At 34.3% G+C, this 15,626-nt stretch overlaps 1 protein-coding gene across 8 annotated transcripts in view; it reads right to left on the bottom strand.

Moving 5' to 3' along the window:
• The window catches only part of LOC106054102 (cAMP-dependent protein kinase type II regulatory subunit-like), an 81,356-nt gene that overhangs the window by 9,222 nt on the left and 56,508 nt on the right, over nucleotides 1-15,626 (bottom strand). For all 8 annotated transcript variants that reach the window (XM_056026929.1, XM_056026932.1, XM_056026930.1 and 5 more), the window contains one exon: nucleotides 2,602-2,666. In XM_056026929.1, coding sequence (XP_055882904.1) covers nucleotides 2,602-2,666 — 65 coding nt within the window. The remainder of the gene's footprint in view (nucleotides 1-2,601; nucleotides 2,667-15,626) is intronic.

The raw sequence follows: 15,626 nt of genomic DNA, 5'->3' as shown, positions 1-15,626 counted from the left end.
TCAGAAACTGGACATTTACATTACATGACCATCTGACAAGTGAACTGACCCATTTGACCAGCATAAGGTTAGACAAAACATTCAATTACAGCCAAACTAAAAAAAAAATTATTCCTATTATAAAATATAACTTTCAAATAATATTTCAAATATTTCCTATTCTTTTGTTTCTAGGCTCAAACACTAATATTAAAAAAAAAAATCAGTACTGTTAGTCTTCAACTGCCTAGTTCAGGGCTAACTTTACCATTTTGTTTTTGGATGGGTGTCACCTTTATCACTTTTATGTCCTTTGTATTGCTCTACAACCTCCTTCCCCACCTCTACCTTTCTCCAAACACACACACACACGCACACATTGAGACTAAGTATGACAAGTGTCAGTGTATTTACACTAGTGGATGCTCCAGGAGACTTTAGGTGGATAAGAAATGGACTGGATTGCTGACATGGTTGACTGGGTTCAAAGATATTTTTTGTTTGTTTGTTTGGAAAGCTCTAAACACTGACATATATAGGGCAGTTTACAAGATTGCACACAATAGAAATACCATAGCAGAAAGCTAAATTTATACAGTTAAGTGATAAAATGAAATTCTGAGATTAAAATGGTGACTTTCAATATTTTTGTTGTTTCTGCTATAACATGTCGTAACTTTCTTAAAGTAAAGGGGAATAAATGATGATTAAAGTAGTGAATAGAACATTGTGTGATCACTGCTATAAGATGTGGTGACAATCTAAACTTAAGGTGAATAAGTGATGATTAAAGTACTTTCAGTGATCAAATGATTAAAAACAAAGAATGGAAACAAGCCCTATGGGCCAAACAGTGGAGGAGGATCCAAATCTAAAAAGTCATGGGAGCAAAGTATTATGATTCTAATGGAAAAAAAAGGGTAGTGTCTTACATATTGAGAAGAAATGTGATCAAATCATTGTGGTGAGAAAACGTAGTGTGATAAAAGTGGGGTGCTACACATCCTTGCTGGAAGAATGATAGAACCAAAAAAAATATTTTTATAATTTAAAGGGCAGGTATCTCACATGGCCCCCCACACCAATCTCCATTAACCCAATAAGTGAAAGAAACGCCATGAAAACCCACTCAGCTCATAAGTTTCCAATTAATCCATTCAGCAGATATGATAAGGCCACTTGACAACCAATCAACCATAACTTCTGTGTACACACTAGAACCAAGAAATAATCTCCTCCTCACAGAATGGAGGGGTAAGCGCTCAATTTTGTGTTCAACAATCTAGGTGCACTTGTGTTTATTGAATATTGGATCAATAATGATTTCATTATGTCTGACAACAATACCACCACCAGTAAGTTGATTGGAGACACACACAGTTGATCAAAATGTCAGAGAAAAAGAGAAGAAAAGAAAGAATTACAGGGAGGAAAAACAACATTGTATAGAGAAGGGAAAAAAAAGAGGAGAGTGTAGTTAATGTGAGAAGAGAAAAAAAAGGGGGAGGGGGGATATAAAGGCTAAAAAAAAAAAAGGTGTTGTCTAAAGGTGAGTATGTGTTCAGGATGACATACAGAAGTCACAAATGCACAAAGTATGTTAACACCCAAGCATTCTCTCTGTGGCCTAGTGGTGACAATACAAACAACATGATCAATGCTGTCAATAGAGCAGCTAGACACACAGTGAAAAGCTATTTCCACTCATCTAGACATGAAGTACATTCTGTACTAACATAGACAGCAGTTCAACAGACATGACAACTGAAATGATCATTCTCAGACTTGTGATTGAATTGTAGTTGACAAAGTTCTCTCATCAATTCTATTGATCTACAGCTGTCTTGAGCCATCCGCCTCAACTTTTCAAGCAAACATAGCTACCAGCTTCTTATATGTCCATACATACAGACATGGTGTATTGTTCAGCTTCCTAAACTGGTCACTGTTAATCTCTAAACATTATCTTCACACAAATCTACATTCGCAATATGTGTTTCTATAATCTAGATCAAGTTGATTACAAACACCAACGTAATTTAGATATGTCATCCCAGCGTACCAGTAGAATGAGACCAGTACAAGTACGAGATGATTAGGATGAACTAAACATTGCAACACGAACCTATCCAACATTTTGTCAAGTCCTATTTCAACTGGAACTTATTACTAACTAGCGGCCAGAGTCTTTTTAGACGTGATATTAAAAGTGTGTGTATCTGATATGGTAGCTCTCTACATGGAGCTCATTAATAATGTAAGACACAAATAAGGGTGTGTCCAACCAAACGAGTACGGTACATTAGAAATGATACATATCACTGTTAAAGGTTTATATCCAGGTCGTAATTGTCACCACATAAAAGATGAGTCGATTATCTCTAACTCTCAATTAGAGAGACATGTGTGCGTGTGTTTGTTTATGCGTGTATGTGTTATGTATCAACATGTGGATGCTCTGAAGATAAAAACAGGAGATACATTATACTTCTATTCACATACTAGTTTCAAAGGAAAGGTAAATAGAACACATTCAAAATGGTTAACAACCACGACAGACGCACGCACCACACACACACACACACACAACGATGAGACACACACACACACAGAGGCACGTACTTATCTATCACATAGAAATTGTCCCCGTCGTCTCCTTGGGTGATGATCTCTTGACCCGGGCTGACCTGCAAATACAGCAGTGTACTACTGGATTACACACAACAAACATAGTGCTACACCTAGAGCCATTAGAACCAACTAGATTTGTAGCCAAACTTTTGATTTATTTCGGTATTTAATCGCTGACAGGACAGAAGATTCAAAAGATGGCAGAACTGATGGTAAAAAAAAAGATAAAATAATGAAACCTAATCTTGCACTGTATCTTTAGCTGAAGACGACTTTGCTTTCTTTTGACCCAGTTCATGAACATCACGGAAGTGTAAAACAAAATGTAGGTCAAGCATGAGCATGTCTCAACAAAAAAAAACAACGCTAAACTCTTCTTATTGGATACATCTTGTTAGCTGGTCATGTCCCTAGATCTACAGACAAAATCAATGACATGAACCAGTACAAACTGTCAAGCCTCCTATACAGTGCCTATACTAAATATATGGACTGAATCTCTAGCAGTGAAATTATACCGAGACATCGATGCTCTTCCATTTTATAGACTTCCATATTTAAAAAAATCATTTTATGCGTTGAATAAGAAAAACAGTGTTTCAATTAAATCAATTCTAAAAAAGAAATCCTCTCTCATTGAGAAATCAATCACAAGCCTATTGTTCTAATCTACTTAGGCACGTCAGGAGTTCTCTACTTTGGCACAAAACACTTTGCCAAACTCAAGCATTCAGAGACATAGATACAATACCTAAACACTCTAGCATTCAATGACTTGATACATTTAGTATATTAGCATAATTGTTGCCATGGCAATACATTAAGCACTTTAACAAATGTTCATATGTTCACCTACTTGTAAATAATTACAATGAAATGTAATGTACTAGTTTAGAGAGTAGGTTAGTTTAGTTAGTTAAATAATATCAGGTGACCGAGCCTCGCTCGGATGAATAATTTGTTAAGGAAGGATATATACCCGAAGTCATTTTGAGAATATTTTTGTACCAGGTGGCCGAACCTCGCTCGGTTAAATAATTTCGGAAGGTTATATACCCGAAGTCATTTTGGGAATATTCTTGTAATTACGAAAATGAACGATCGGATAAAGACTACTAATCTGAAGAGTTGTTTTAGTGTTCTGTTAGTTCTAATTGTAGGCCTAATTGAACATGTCGATTAAATTTAAAGTCTTTTAAGTCCTCCTACAGTCTAGACAAACTACAGCTCAAGTCCGTCTTAAAGTATTGCAATCCATCTTTTGCGTAAAACTATTGTAGGCTTACTATTATTGGCTTGGAAGAAAGTCTTTGCAGTGTAACTTCTCTACGTTATAGGGTAAAACATGCACTTAGTGACAAAGTAAAATGGCTCATTTTTTCTTATTAGACTTAAATCATTGCATTAGTTTTTTAAAGTAACGTTTCCGTGGGGCATCTCTGTTACGCCAAACAATATGCTCGTTACCCATACGGGATACGTGCCCTGCACAGCCTGACTGTCGGACTATAAGAAGTTCATACCGGCTTTTGCCTCATCCATCCATCCCAGTGGTGCTATGACCTGCTTTTACACATCCCTCCATTCAGATCTCTCCTGGGCTTTCCGTCAACACGCCCTAACTCCAAGCTTTTTACCGAGGTTTATAGTTAAATCAAAAGAGGCTGCAGCGTAAGCAAACTCGTTGACCGCTCGCTAGATATCATGTTTAGTGTGAGCAAGTAAGGCGTAGAGAAGTTGTGTTATGACCATTTCCTTTGTTTTGGTACAGGACAGTAGACACCGAAGCATGAACACATGGTAATAATTCACCAGCAAAATAATAATAATAATAAGGCTTGTCTTAGAGTCCGAAAATTAATGAGGATTGCAGCTGTGACCTACATATCTTGCCACATCCAAGGCAAGCATAACCATTGTCCGCGGTGCTCGATTAAGATTTTCTTTTAGCGTCTGCGTCTGTCCACGGCAGCAAATTTTCTTTTGGTCTCAAATGTGTATCCGCGGCCTTTGTATAGAGGGAATTCTTTATGTCCGAAAGTTACGCTGGACAGAACAGTATCCTGTATGGGAGACGAATCTCAGACGAACGCATGCCAAAGGCAGTCTTTTTTGGTGAGCTAAAAAGTGGGAGACGTAACACCGAAACGCTTAAAACACCAGCTTATGGCGCAAACTTGACTTAGCTGACATAGAAGAGAGCACATGGTTGCATGCAACCTCAGAACGAGACAGCTGGAGGTCAGCAGCAAAATAAACAACAAAGTAAAAGGTATCTACACCGCTCTACACAATTAAAGTGTAAACAACTTATTAAGCACAGTGTAAACAACTTATTAAGCACTTAAAACACAATAACTAATCATACATCGGCACATTTATTTCATTACTTTTATTTCATAGTTCTATAATAAATCAATCTACAGTAAGATGGTGCGCAAATGTTTAATTAGGTCTATTGATTCTTTAAAACTTATTCTTGTTTGCAAAGAAATATTTTAGTGTACTGCGGTAAGCATAGTGACGTAAGCAGCGTTTTTCCCGTTTACGTCATGGAAAATTTTCATTCATAAAACATTCTAGCCAAACTTAATTTTTCGATAATGAGGCATTTTCAAACCGATATAACGGTCGATCTCGAGTTTTCCCAATGTGGCCAATGAGTTGAGAATTTTTTTCTCACTATTATGCACATACCGTGAAATTTTTAAAGAAAATCGTTAGAGCCGTTTTCGAAATAAAATTTATATATATATATATATAAATATATATACATACATATAAGAATTGCTCGCTTAAGAGTATAAATATCAGGTGACCGAGCCTCGCTCGGATGAATAATTTGTTAAGGAAGTCATACCCGAAGTCATTTTGGGAATATTCTTGTAATTACGAAAATGAACGATCGGATAAAGACTACTAATCTGAAGAGTTGTTTTAGTGTTCTGTTAGTTCTAATTGTAGGCCTAATTGTACATGTCGATTAAATTTAAAGTCTTTTAAGTCCTCCTACAGCCTAGACAAACTACAGCTCACGTCCGTCTTATAGTTTTACAATCCATCTTTTGCGTAAAACAATTGTAGGCTTACTATTAATGGCTTGAAAGAAAGTCATTGCAGTGTAACTTTTCTACGTTATAGGGTAAAACATGCACTTAGTGACAAAGTAAAATGGCGCATTTTTTCTTATTAGACTTAAATCATCGCATTAGTTTTCTAAAGAAACGTTTCCGTGGGGCACCTCAGTTGCGCCGAACAATATGCTCGTTACCCATACGGGATACGTGCCCTGCCCAGCCTGACTATAAGAAGTTCATACCGGCTTTTGCCATCCTTCCATCCCAGTGGTGCTACAGCCCGTGGAGGGATATGGCCTGCTTTTACACATCCCTCCATTCAGATCTCTCTTGGGCCTTCCGTCAACACGCCCTAACTCCAAGCTTTTTACCGAGGTTTATAGTTAAATCAAAAGAGACTGCAGCGTACGCAAACTCGTTGACCGCTAGATGGATATCATGTTTAGTGTGAGCAAGTAAGGCGTAGAGAAGCTGTGTTATGACCCTTTCCTTTGTTTTGGTACAGGAGAGGTAGACACCGAAGCATGAGCACATGGTAATAATTCACCAGCAAAATAATAATAATAATAAGGCTTGTCTTAGAGTCCGAAAATTAATGAGGATTGCAGCTGTGACCTACATATCTTGCCACTTCCAAGGCAAGCATAACCGTTGTCCGCGGTGCTCGATTAAGATTTTCTTTTAGCGTCTGCGTTTGTCCTCGGCAGCAAATTTTCTTTTGGTCTCAAATGTGTATCCGAATTCTTTAAGTCCGACAGTTACGCTGGACAGAGCAGTATCCTGTATGGGAGACGAATCTCAGACGAACGCATGCCAAAGGCAGTCTTTTTTGGTGAGCTAAAAAGTGGTCTACGTAACACCGAAACGCTTAAAAGACCAGCTTATGGCGCAAACTTGACTTAGCTGACATAGAAGAGAGCATATGGTTGCATGCAACCTCAGAACGAGACAGCTGGAGGTCACCAGCAAAATAAACAACAAAGTAAAAGGTATCTACACCGCTCTACACAATTAAAGAGTAAACAACTTATTAAGCACTTAAAACACAATAACTAATCATATATCGGCACATTTAATTTCATTACTTTTCTTTCATAGTTCTATAATAAATCAATCTACAGTAAGATGGTGCGCAAATGTTTAATTAGGTCTATTGATCCTTTAGAACTCGATCTTGTTTGCAAAGAAATATTTTAGTATACTGCTGTAAGCTTAGTGACGTAAGCAGCGTTTTTCCCGTTTACGTCATGGAAAATTTTCATTCATAAAACATTCTAGCCAAAATTAATTTTTCGATAATGAGCCATTTTCAAACCGATATAACGGTCGATCTCGAGTTTTCCCGATGTGGCCAATGAGATGAGAATTTTTTTCTCACTATTATGCACATACCGTGAAATTTTAAAGAAAAACGTTAGAGCCGTTTTCGAAATAAAATTTATATATATATATAAATATAAATATATATACATACATACATACATACATACAAGAATTGCTCGCTTAAGAGTATAGGATTAGAGTTTCATAATAGATCAATGTACAATAAGATGGTGCGCAAATGTTTAATTACGCCCATTGATTCATTAAAACTTTTTCTTGTTTGCGAAGAAATGTCTTAGTGTACTGCTGTGAGCCTAGTGACGTAAGCGGTGTCAAGTTTTTTTTCCCATTGACGTCATATAGAAAATTTCATTCATAAAACATTCTAGCCAAAATTAATTTTTCGATAATGAGCCATTTTCAAACCGATATAACGGTCGACCTCGAGTTTTCCCGATGTGGCCAATGAGTTGAGAATTTTTTTCTCACGATTATGCACATACCTTGAAATTTTAAAGAAAATCGTTAGAGCCGTTTTCGAAATGAAATTTATATATATATATATATATATATATATATATATATATATATATATATATATATATATATATATAAATATATATACAAGAATTGCTCGCCTAAGAGTATAGGATATTGTGTATAGTTTAAGCGACAGTAAAAGTAATGACGTAGTAAGACAGACTAATGACGTAGTAGACTTAGGCGAACAGGAGACCAACATGGCGTTATGTTAGAAGTAGGTTGTGTTTTGAATAGTAGTTGAATAGTAATTAGATATAGCGACGTTTTAGGAAGACTGGACGGATTTCCCAGTGGTTAATAAAGTATCATTTTATAGAACTGAAGGTTGTTATCAACTATATTTAACTTGTAATGTTCTGTGGCTAATGTTAAGTAATAATTGATACATAGTCGAAGTCAGATTAGATTAGCCCACAACATTATTTTGACAGCATTGAGCACTCTAGCCAACGTTGAAATTTAATAACACAATTAGCACTCAATAATACAATACAATAAGCACTCAATAATACAATACAATTAGCACTCAATAATACAATACAATTAGCACTCAATAATACAATACAATTAGCACTCAATAATACAATACAATTAGCACTCAGTAATACAATACAATTAGCACTCAATAATACAATATAATTAACACTCAATAATACAATACAATTAGCACTCAATAATACAATACAATTAGCACTCAGTAATACAATTCGATTAGCACTCAATAATACAACATAATTAACACTCAATAATACAATACAATTGTCCGTCAGTGACGTAGATACAATACATTTCGTAATCTAGACTTCAATAGCTTGGAATTAAGGTCATCTATTAGTTCACAATCATTAAAGACATAAGTAGGCAAAAAAAAGTCTCACAGTGATGGTAGTTATAATAGTTACATCATTAGCAATTACAACAGTCTACCAACGATTTTCTCTCTCACACACACACATAGTAAATCTGGTCTATATCTATATTAGTACCCAGCTGAAGTATTCTGTTTTTTTTTTTGTTTTTTATGGAATTTTGTTTTTAGTAACTTTGTTCTTATTAATATTAATGCAAGTCAAATACACAAAACAATGTCATATACAAGTTGAATACACACTAAACAATGTGATATACAAGTTGAATACACACAAAACAATGTGATATACAAGTTGAATACACACTAAACAATGTCATATACAAGTTGAATACACACAAAACAATGTCATATACAAGTTGAATACACACAAAACAATGTCATATACAAGTTGAATACACACAAAACAATGTCATATACAAGTTGAATACACACAAAACAATGTCATATACAAGTTGAATACACACAAAACAATGTGATATACAAGTTGAATACACACTAAACAATGTCATATACAAGTTGAATACACACAAAACAATCTCATATACAAGTTGAATACACACAAAACAATGTCATATACAAGTTGAATACACACAAAACAATGTCATATACAAGTTGAATACACACAAAACAATGTCATATACAAGTTGAATACACACAAAACAATGTCATATACAAGTTGAATACACACAAAACAATGTCATATACAAGTTGAATACACACAAAACAATGTCATATACAAGTTGAATACACACAAAACAATCTCATATACAAGTTGAATACACACAAAACAATGTCATATACAAGTTGAATACACACAAAACAATGTCATATACAAGTTGAATACACACAAAACAATGTGATATACAAGTTGAATACACACTAAACAATGTCATATACAAGTTGAATACACACAAAACAATCTCATATACAAGTTGAATACACACAAAACAATGTCATATACAAGTTGAATACACACAAAACAATGTCATATACAAGTTGAATACACACAAAACAATCTCATATACAAGTTGAATACACACAAAACAATCTCATATACAAGTTGAATACACACAAAACAATGTCATATACAAGTTGAATACACACAAAACAATGTCATATACAAGTTGAATACACACAAAACAATCTCATATACAAGTTGAATACACACAAAACAATCTCATATACAAGTTGAATACACACAAAACAATGTCATATACAAGTTGAATACACACAAAACAATCTCATATACAAGTTGAATACACACAAAACAATCTCATATACAAGTTGAATACACACAAAACAATGTGATATACAAGTTGAATACACACTAAACAATGTCATATACAAGTTGAATACACACTAAACAATGTCATATACAAGTTGAATACACACTAAACAATGTCATATACAAGTTGAATACACACTAAACAATGTGATATACAAGTTGAATACACACAAAACAATGTCATATACAAGTTGAATACACACAAAACAATGTGATATACAAGTTGAATACACACTAAACAATGTGATATACAAGTTGAATACACACAAAACAATGTCATATACAAGTTGAATACACACAAAACAATGTCATATACAAGTTGAATACACACAAAACAATCTCATATACAAGTTGAATACACACAAAACAATGTCATATACAAGTTGAATACACACAAAACAATCTCATATACAAGTTGAATACACACAAAACAATCTCATATACAAGTTGAATACACACAAAACAATCTCATATACAAGTTGAATACACACAAAACAATGTCATATACAAGTTGAATACACACAAAACAATGTCATATACAAGTTGAATACACACAAAACAATCTCATATACAAGTTGAATACACACAAAACAATCTCATATACAAGTTGAATACACACAAAACAATGTCATATACAAGTTGAATACACACAAAACAATCTCATATACAAGTTGAATACACACAAAACAATCTCATATACAAGTTGAATACACACAAAACAATGTGATATACAAGTTGAATACACACTAAACAATGTCATATACAAGTTGAATACACACTAAACAATGTCATATACAAGTTGAATACACACTAAACAATGTCATATACAAGTTGAATACACACTAAACAATGTGATATACAAGTTGAATACACACAAAACAATGTGATATACAAGTTGAATACACACAAAACAATGTGATATACAAGTTGAATACACACTAAACAATGTCATATACAAGTTGAATACACACTAAACAATGTCATATACAAGTTGAATACACACAAAACAATGTCATATACAAGTTGAATACACACAAAACAATGTGATATACAAGTTGAATACACACAAAACAATGTGATATACAAGTTGAATACACACTAAACAATGTCATATACAAGTTGAATACACACAAAACAATGTGATATACAAGTTGAATACACACAAAACAATGTGATATACAAGTTGAATACACACAAAACAATGTGATATACAAGTTGAATACACACAAAACAATGTGATATACAAGTTGAATACACACAAAACAATGTCATATACAAGTTGAATACACACTAAACAATGTCATATACAAGTTGAATACACACTAAACAATGTCATATACAAGTTGAATACACACAAAACAATGTGATATACAAGTTGAATACACACAAAACAATGTGATATACAAGTTGAATACACACAAAACAATGTCATATACAAGTTGAATACACACTAAACAATGTGATATACAAGTTGAATACACACAAAACAATGTCATATACAAGTTGAATACACACAAAACAATGTGATATACAAGTTGAATACACACAAAACAATGTCATATACAAGTTGAATACACACAAAACAATGTGATATACAAGTTGAATACACACAAAACAATGTGATATACAAGTTGAATACACACAAAACAATGTCATATACAAGTTGAATACACACAAAACAATGTGATATACAAGTTGAATACACACTAAACAATGTCATATACAAGTTGAATACACACTAAACAATGTGATATACAAGTTGAATACACACAAAACAATGTGATATACAAGTTGAATACACACAAAACAATGTGATATACAAGTTGAATACACACAAAACAATGTCATATACAAGTTGAATACACACAAAACAATCTCATATACAAGTTGAATACACACAAAACAATGTCATATACAAGTTGAATACACACAAAACAATGTGATATACAAGTTGAATACACACAAAACAATGTGATATACAAGTTGAATACACACAAAACAATGTGATATACAAGTTGAATACACACAAAACAATGTCATATACAAGTTGAATACACACTAAACAATGTCATATACAAGTTGAATACACACTAAACAATGTCATATACAAGTTGAATACACACAAAACAATGTGATATACAAGTTGAATACACACAAAACAATGTGATATACAAGTTGAATACACACAAAACAATGTCATATACAAGTTGAATACACACTAAACAATGTGATATACAAGTTGAATACACACAAAACAATGTCATATACAAGTTGAATACACACAAAACAATGTGATATACAAGTTGAATACACAAAACAATGTCATATACAAGTTGAATACACACAAAACAATGTCATATACAAGTTGAATACACACAAAACAATGTGATATACAAGTTGAATACACACTAAACAATGTCATATACAAGTTGAATACACACTAAACAATGTGATATACAAGTTGAATACACACAAAACAATGTGATATACAAGTTGAATACACACAAAACAATGTGATATACAAGTTGAATACACACAAAACAATGTGATATACAAGTTGAATACACACAAAACAATGTCATATACAAGTTGAATACACACAAAACAATCTCATATACAAGTTGAATACACACAAAACAATGTCATATACAAGTTGAATACACACAAAACAATGTGATATACAAGTTGAATACACACAAAACAATGTGATATACAAGTTGAATACACACAAAACAATGTGATATACAAGTTGAATACACACAAAACAATGTGATATACAAGTTGAATACACACAAAACAATGTGATATACAAGTTGAATACACACAAAACAATGTGATATACAAGTTGAATACACACTAAACAATGTCATATACAAGTTGAATACACACAAAACAATGTGATATACAAGTTGAATACACACAAAACAATGTCATATACAAGTTGAATACACACAAAACAATGTCATATACAAGTTGAATACACACAAAACAATGTGATATACAAGTTGAATACACACAAAACAATGTGATATACAAGTTGAATACACACAAAACAATGTCATATACAAGTTGAATACACACAAAACAATGTGATATACAAGTTGAATACACACAAAACAATGTGATATACAAGTTAAGTGCACACAAAACAATGTCATATACAAATCAAATACGCAAAAAAAAAATTTAGTCAAATTGCAATGTTTGGGTTTCTAAAGCAATTGCTCTCTTGTGATCGCGGAACACGACATACCAATTAGGTTTTAATACAGTAGGTCTCACTAAAAACCAGACCTGCAACAAGTCCATAAATAGGGAAGGGATATGTTAAAATCAGACACATATGTTTGAACCAGATTTTTGTAAAAAGACAAATCAATGTGTTTGACACTAAAACTGCGCTATCTTTGGGGTAGAAATCAAAGCCACTGCGCTATTGATTGGAAGTCAACGTTAGCTGTGGGACACCTCAAGGAGTTACCATTCAAACTGTTAGGCAAGGGGAAAGAACTCCCGTCACAAGCAATGTACACAACGACCAAACCAACAGCGCCACCAATGAAAGGGAAGACGTATTATTTTCACTAACACGAGGTGCCACATTGTGTCACACTCTCTCCCCCTAGCTCCTATCGTCAGTCTTGCGAGACAATGCTTCACTAAATAGAATATCCAGAGATCTAGAATTCACGTTGCCAACTTTGGTAAATCGCTCTGTTATTGATATTTTACCAAGCATTCTGTGCTTGAACTATAGATTCTATAATAAACCCACACAGCTAATTAAACAGCTCAAGAACGTGTGTGATGGCGACAGACAAAACGGGAATCGAAATGTTCTTCAGAAATCACTTATTATCTTTAGGCTAAAGTAAACTCTCACCTTTCTGCTCAATGGTTCTATCGATGCACTAACAGGGTATCCACTAGACTCTCGGGATAACGTCAAGGCACATTAGCCAAACATGGTGTGCAGTCATTGATTACGCACAAAGACGAGCTTACAAAGCAGAGCATTTTTTTTAACACAATTAGCTAACTCAATGAGCAAGTTTGAACCCTTCAGAATTGGTTATCGTTACTGCCTACATACAATGAAGCATTATTACCAAGAACATTGATCAGTACAACCTAAATGAGGTTGGAGACCATGTCTGTCAGAATTACTGTTTCCATTTTAGATAGATGTGACATGTAATGCTAACATGAACACACTAAATGTAAGACATGATCAAACCAAATGTATATACGAATGTCTCTCATCACGCCGATGTAGTCAACACGTTGAATGCTTTATCTAGTAAGCGTAGGGTTATTCAAATTGAGAGAAAGAGATGTTCTTTTTTTCCCCCTTATATAGGTCTTAATGTCATACATCGGAGATTTGAGTTTGACTATGTAGTGAGAACCTCTGTTGTACATGAATCAGAGGGAAACAAACTTCGATCTCCTGTCTTCTCCAGCAAGTCATCATTAGGCAAGCTCTCACAGACTTTTATTATGTGCGGCGTAATTACAACAAAGGAAAAGGGAATGAACTCCAGATCAAAATTTGGAACATTTTGCACTTGTCTGGATCAATGGCTTCAAGAAAGTCAAAGTTAACGTTGTGTGTGTCACACGTGAGCAGAATGCACATCTACACACTAGTTTCCCAGAACATTTGGACATGGAAACTTAGTAAAGGCAGTCTAAATACAGCTGAGGCGTCACTAGGGTCGGTGTCACCGGGTGCGGTTAGCACCCCTCCAAAAAAAATCGTCAGTTTACTATTTTTGTTAATCCATAATACAGAGCTACACAACTGTAAAATGTGTCGATTAAATATTAAAATTTCGATGTTTATTACATTTTATCAAAAGTTATTATATGTATTTAAATGTAAGATATCTTAATATTAAAAACACATTAACATCAGCTGAACATGGACTTCAAATGCTGTTAGACTTGACGGAAAGGTCTTGATACGCACAACTAAACCGAAAATGCGACATTCATCGCTTTCCCAGTCAGCTAGGTAGTCCAAGAGAACTTTAAAAGCTCACACAGGCAGGGTTCAGGGAGGAGCCCCAGAGTACCAAAACCTTTTCTGATTTTCTAAGTTGCGTCATTATATTTCGTTTGACTTTCGTCGTAGGGGGTGCTGTGACAGTTCACGTAACCAGATCCATCCACTCTATCCGATCAGCAGCTGTTCTTAGCAGGATACCAAAACAGGCAGCTTCATTCTTTCAAGTTGTTCATCCAGCTTTTATTTTCTTCGTGCTTCCTCCACACTTTACCTTGAAGGATGACTTTCGAAAAGGACCTCTTACAATATGATTGAACCTGCTCAGTTTTTGTCTCTTCGCAGTATTGAAGATTTACTACTATTTGACAAAGTGTTGAATTGAAGGAAAAAAAGACAATTCTAGTGAGTTGTTGTGGGTTTTTTTTTTTTGGGGGGGGAGGAGGGGGCATACTGTAAAGATCTTCATGCTTACTAAAACGGTTTAAAGAATCGTTTCAGATAATTCAATGAAGTTATTCATACAAATCAGAACTTACTTCAGAAACCTTAGCCCGCTGTAACCTTCCAGGATGGTTTGGATGATTTGTGTGTGCGTATGTGTGTGTGTGTGTGAGCGCGTTGCCTACTACAAAATATTCTTTCTGGAGATATTATTGAAGAGGCAGCAGGTTCTTTCTCTATCAAGCAAGGGGGTCTGAGGAGCGCTGAGCTTCACAAGTTTATTCCTGCTTTAAAAAAAAAGTTTTAGTAAAAAAGGGTGTAAAAGGCGGATTTTTTAAGTGTTTTGCAATAAGAGCTAAGAAAACATCGAGTTTTTAGAGCGCACTGGCCATTAAAAAATGTGTAGGTAAAATCAAGTCCAATAAAGAAGGAGGCAGCACTGGTCAATACTATTATGCGAGGGAC

The sequence above is a fragment of the Biomphalaria glabrata genome, chromosome 4, assembly GCF_947242115.1.
Source record: "Biomphalaria glabrata chromosome 4, xgBioGlab47.1, whole genome shotgun sequence".
NCBI classification, from domain to species: domain Eukaryota; kingdom Metazoa; phylum Mollusca; class Gastropoda; family Planorbidae; genus Biomphalaria; species Biomphalaria glabrata.
This window is presented reverse-complemented; position numbering and strand designations above follow the sequence as displayed.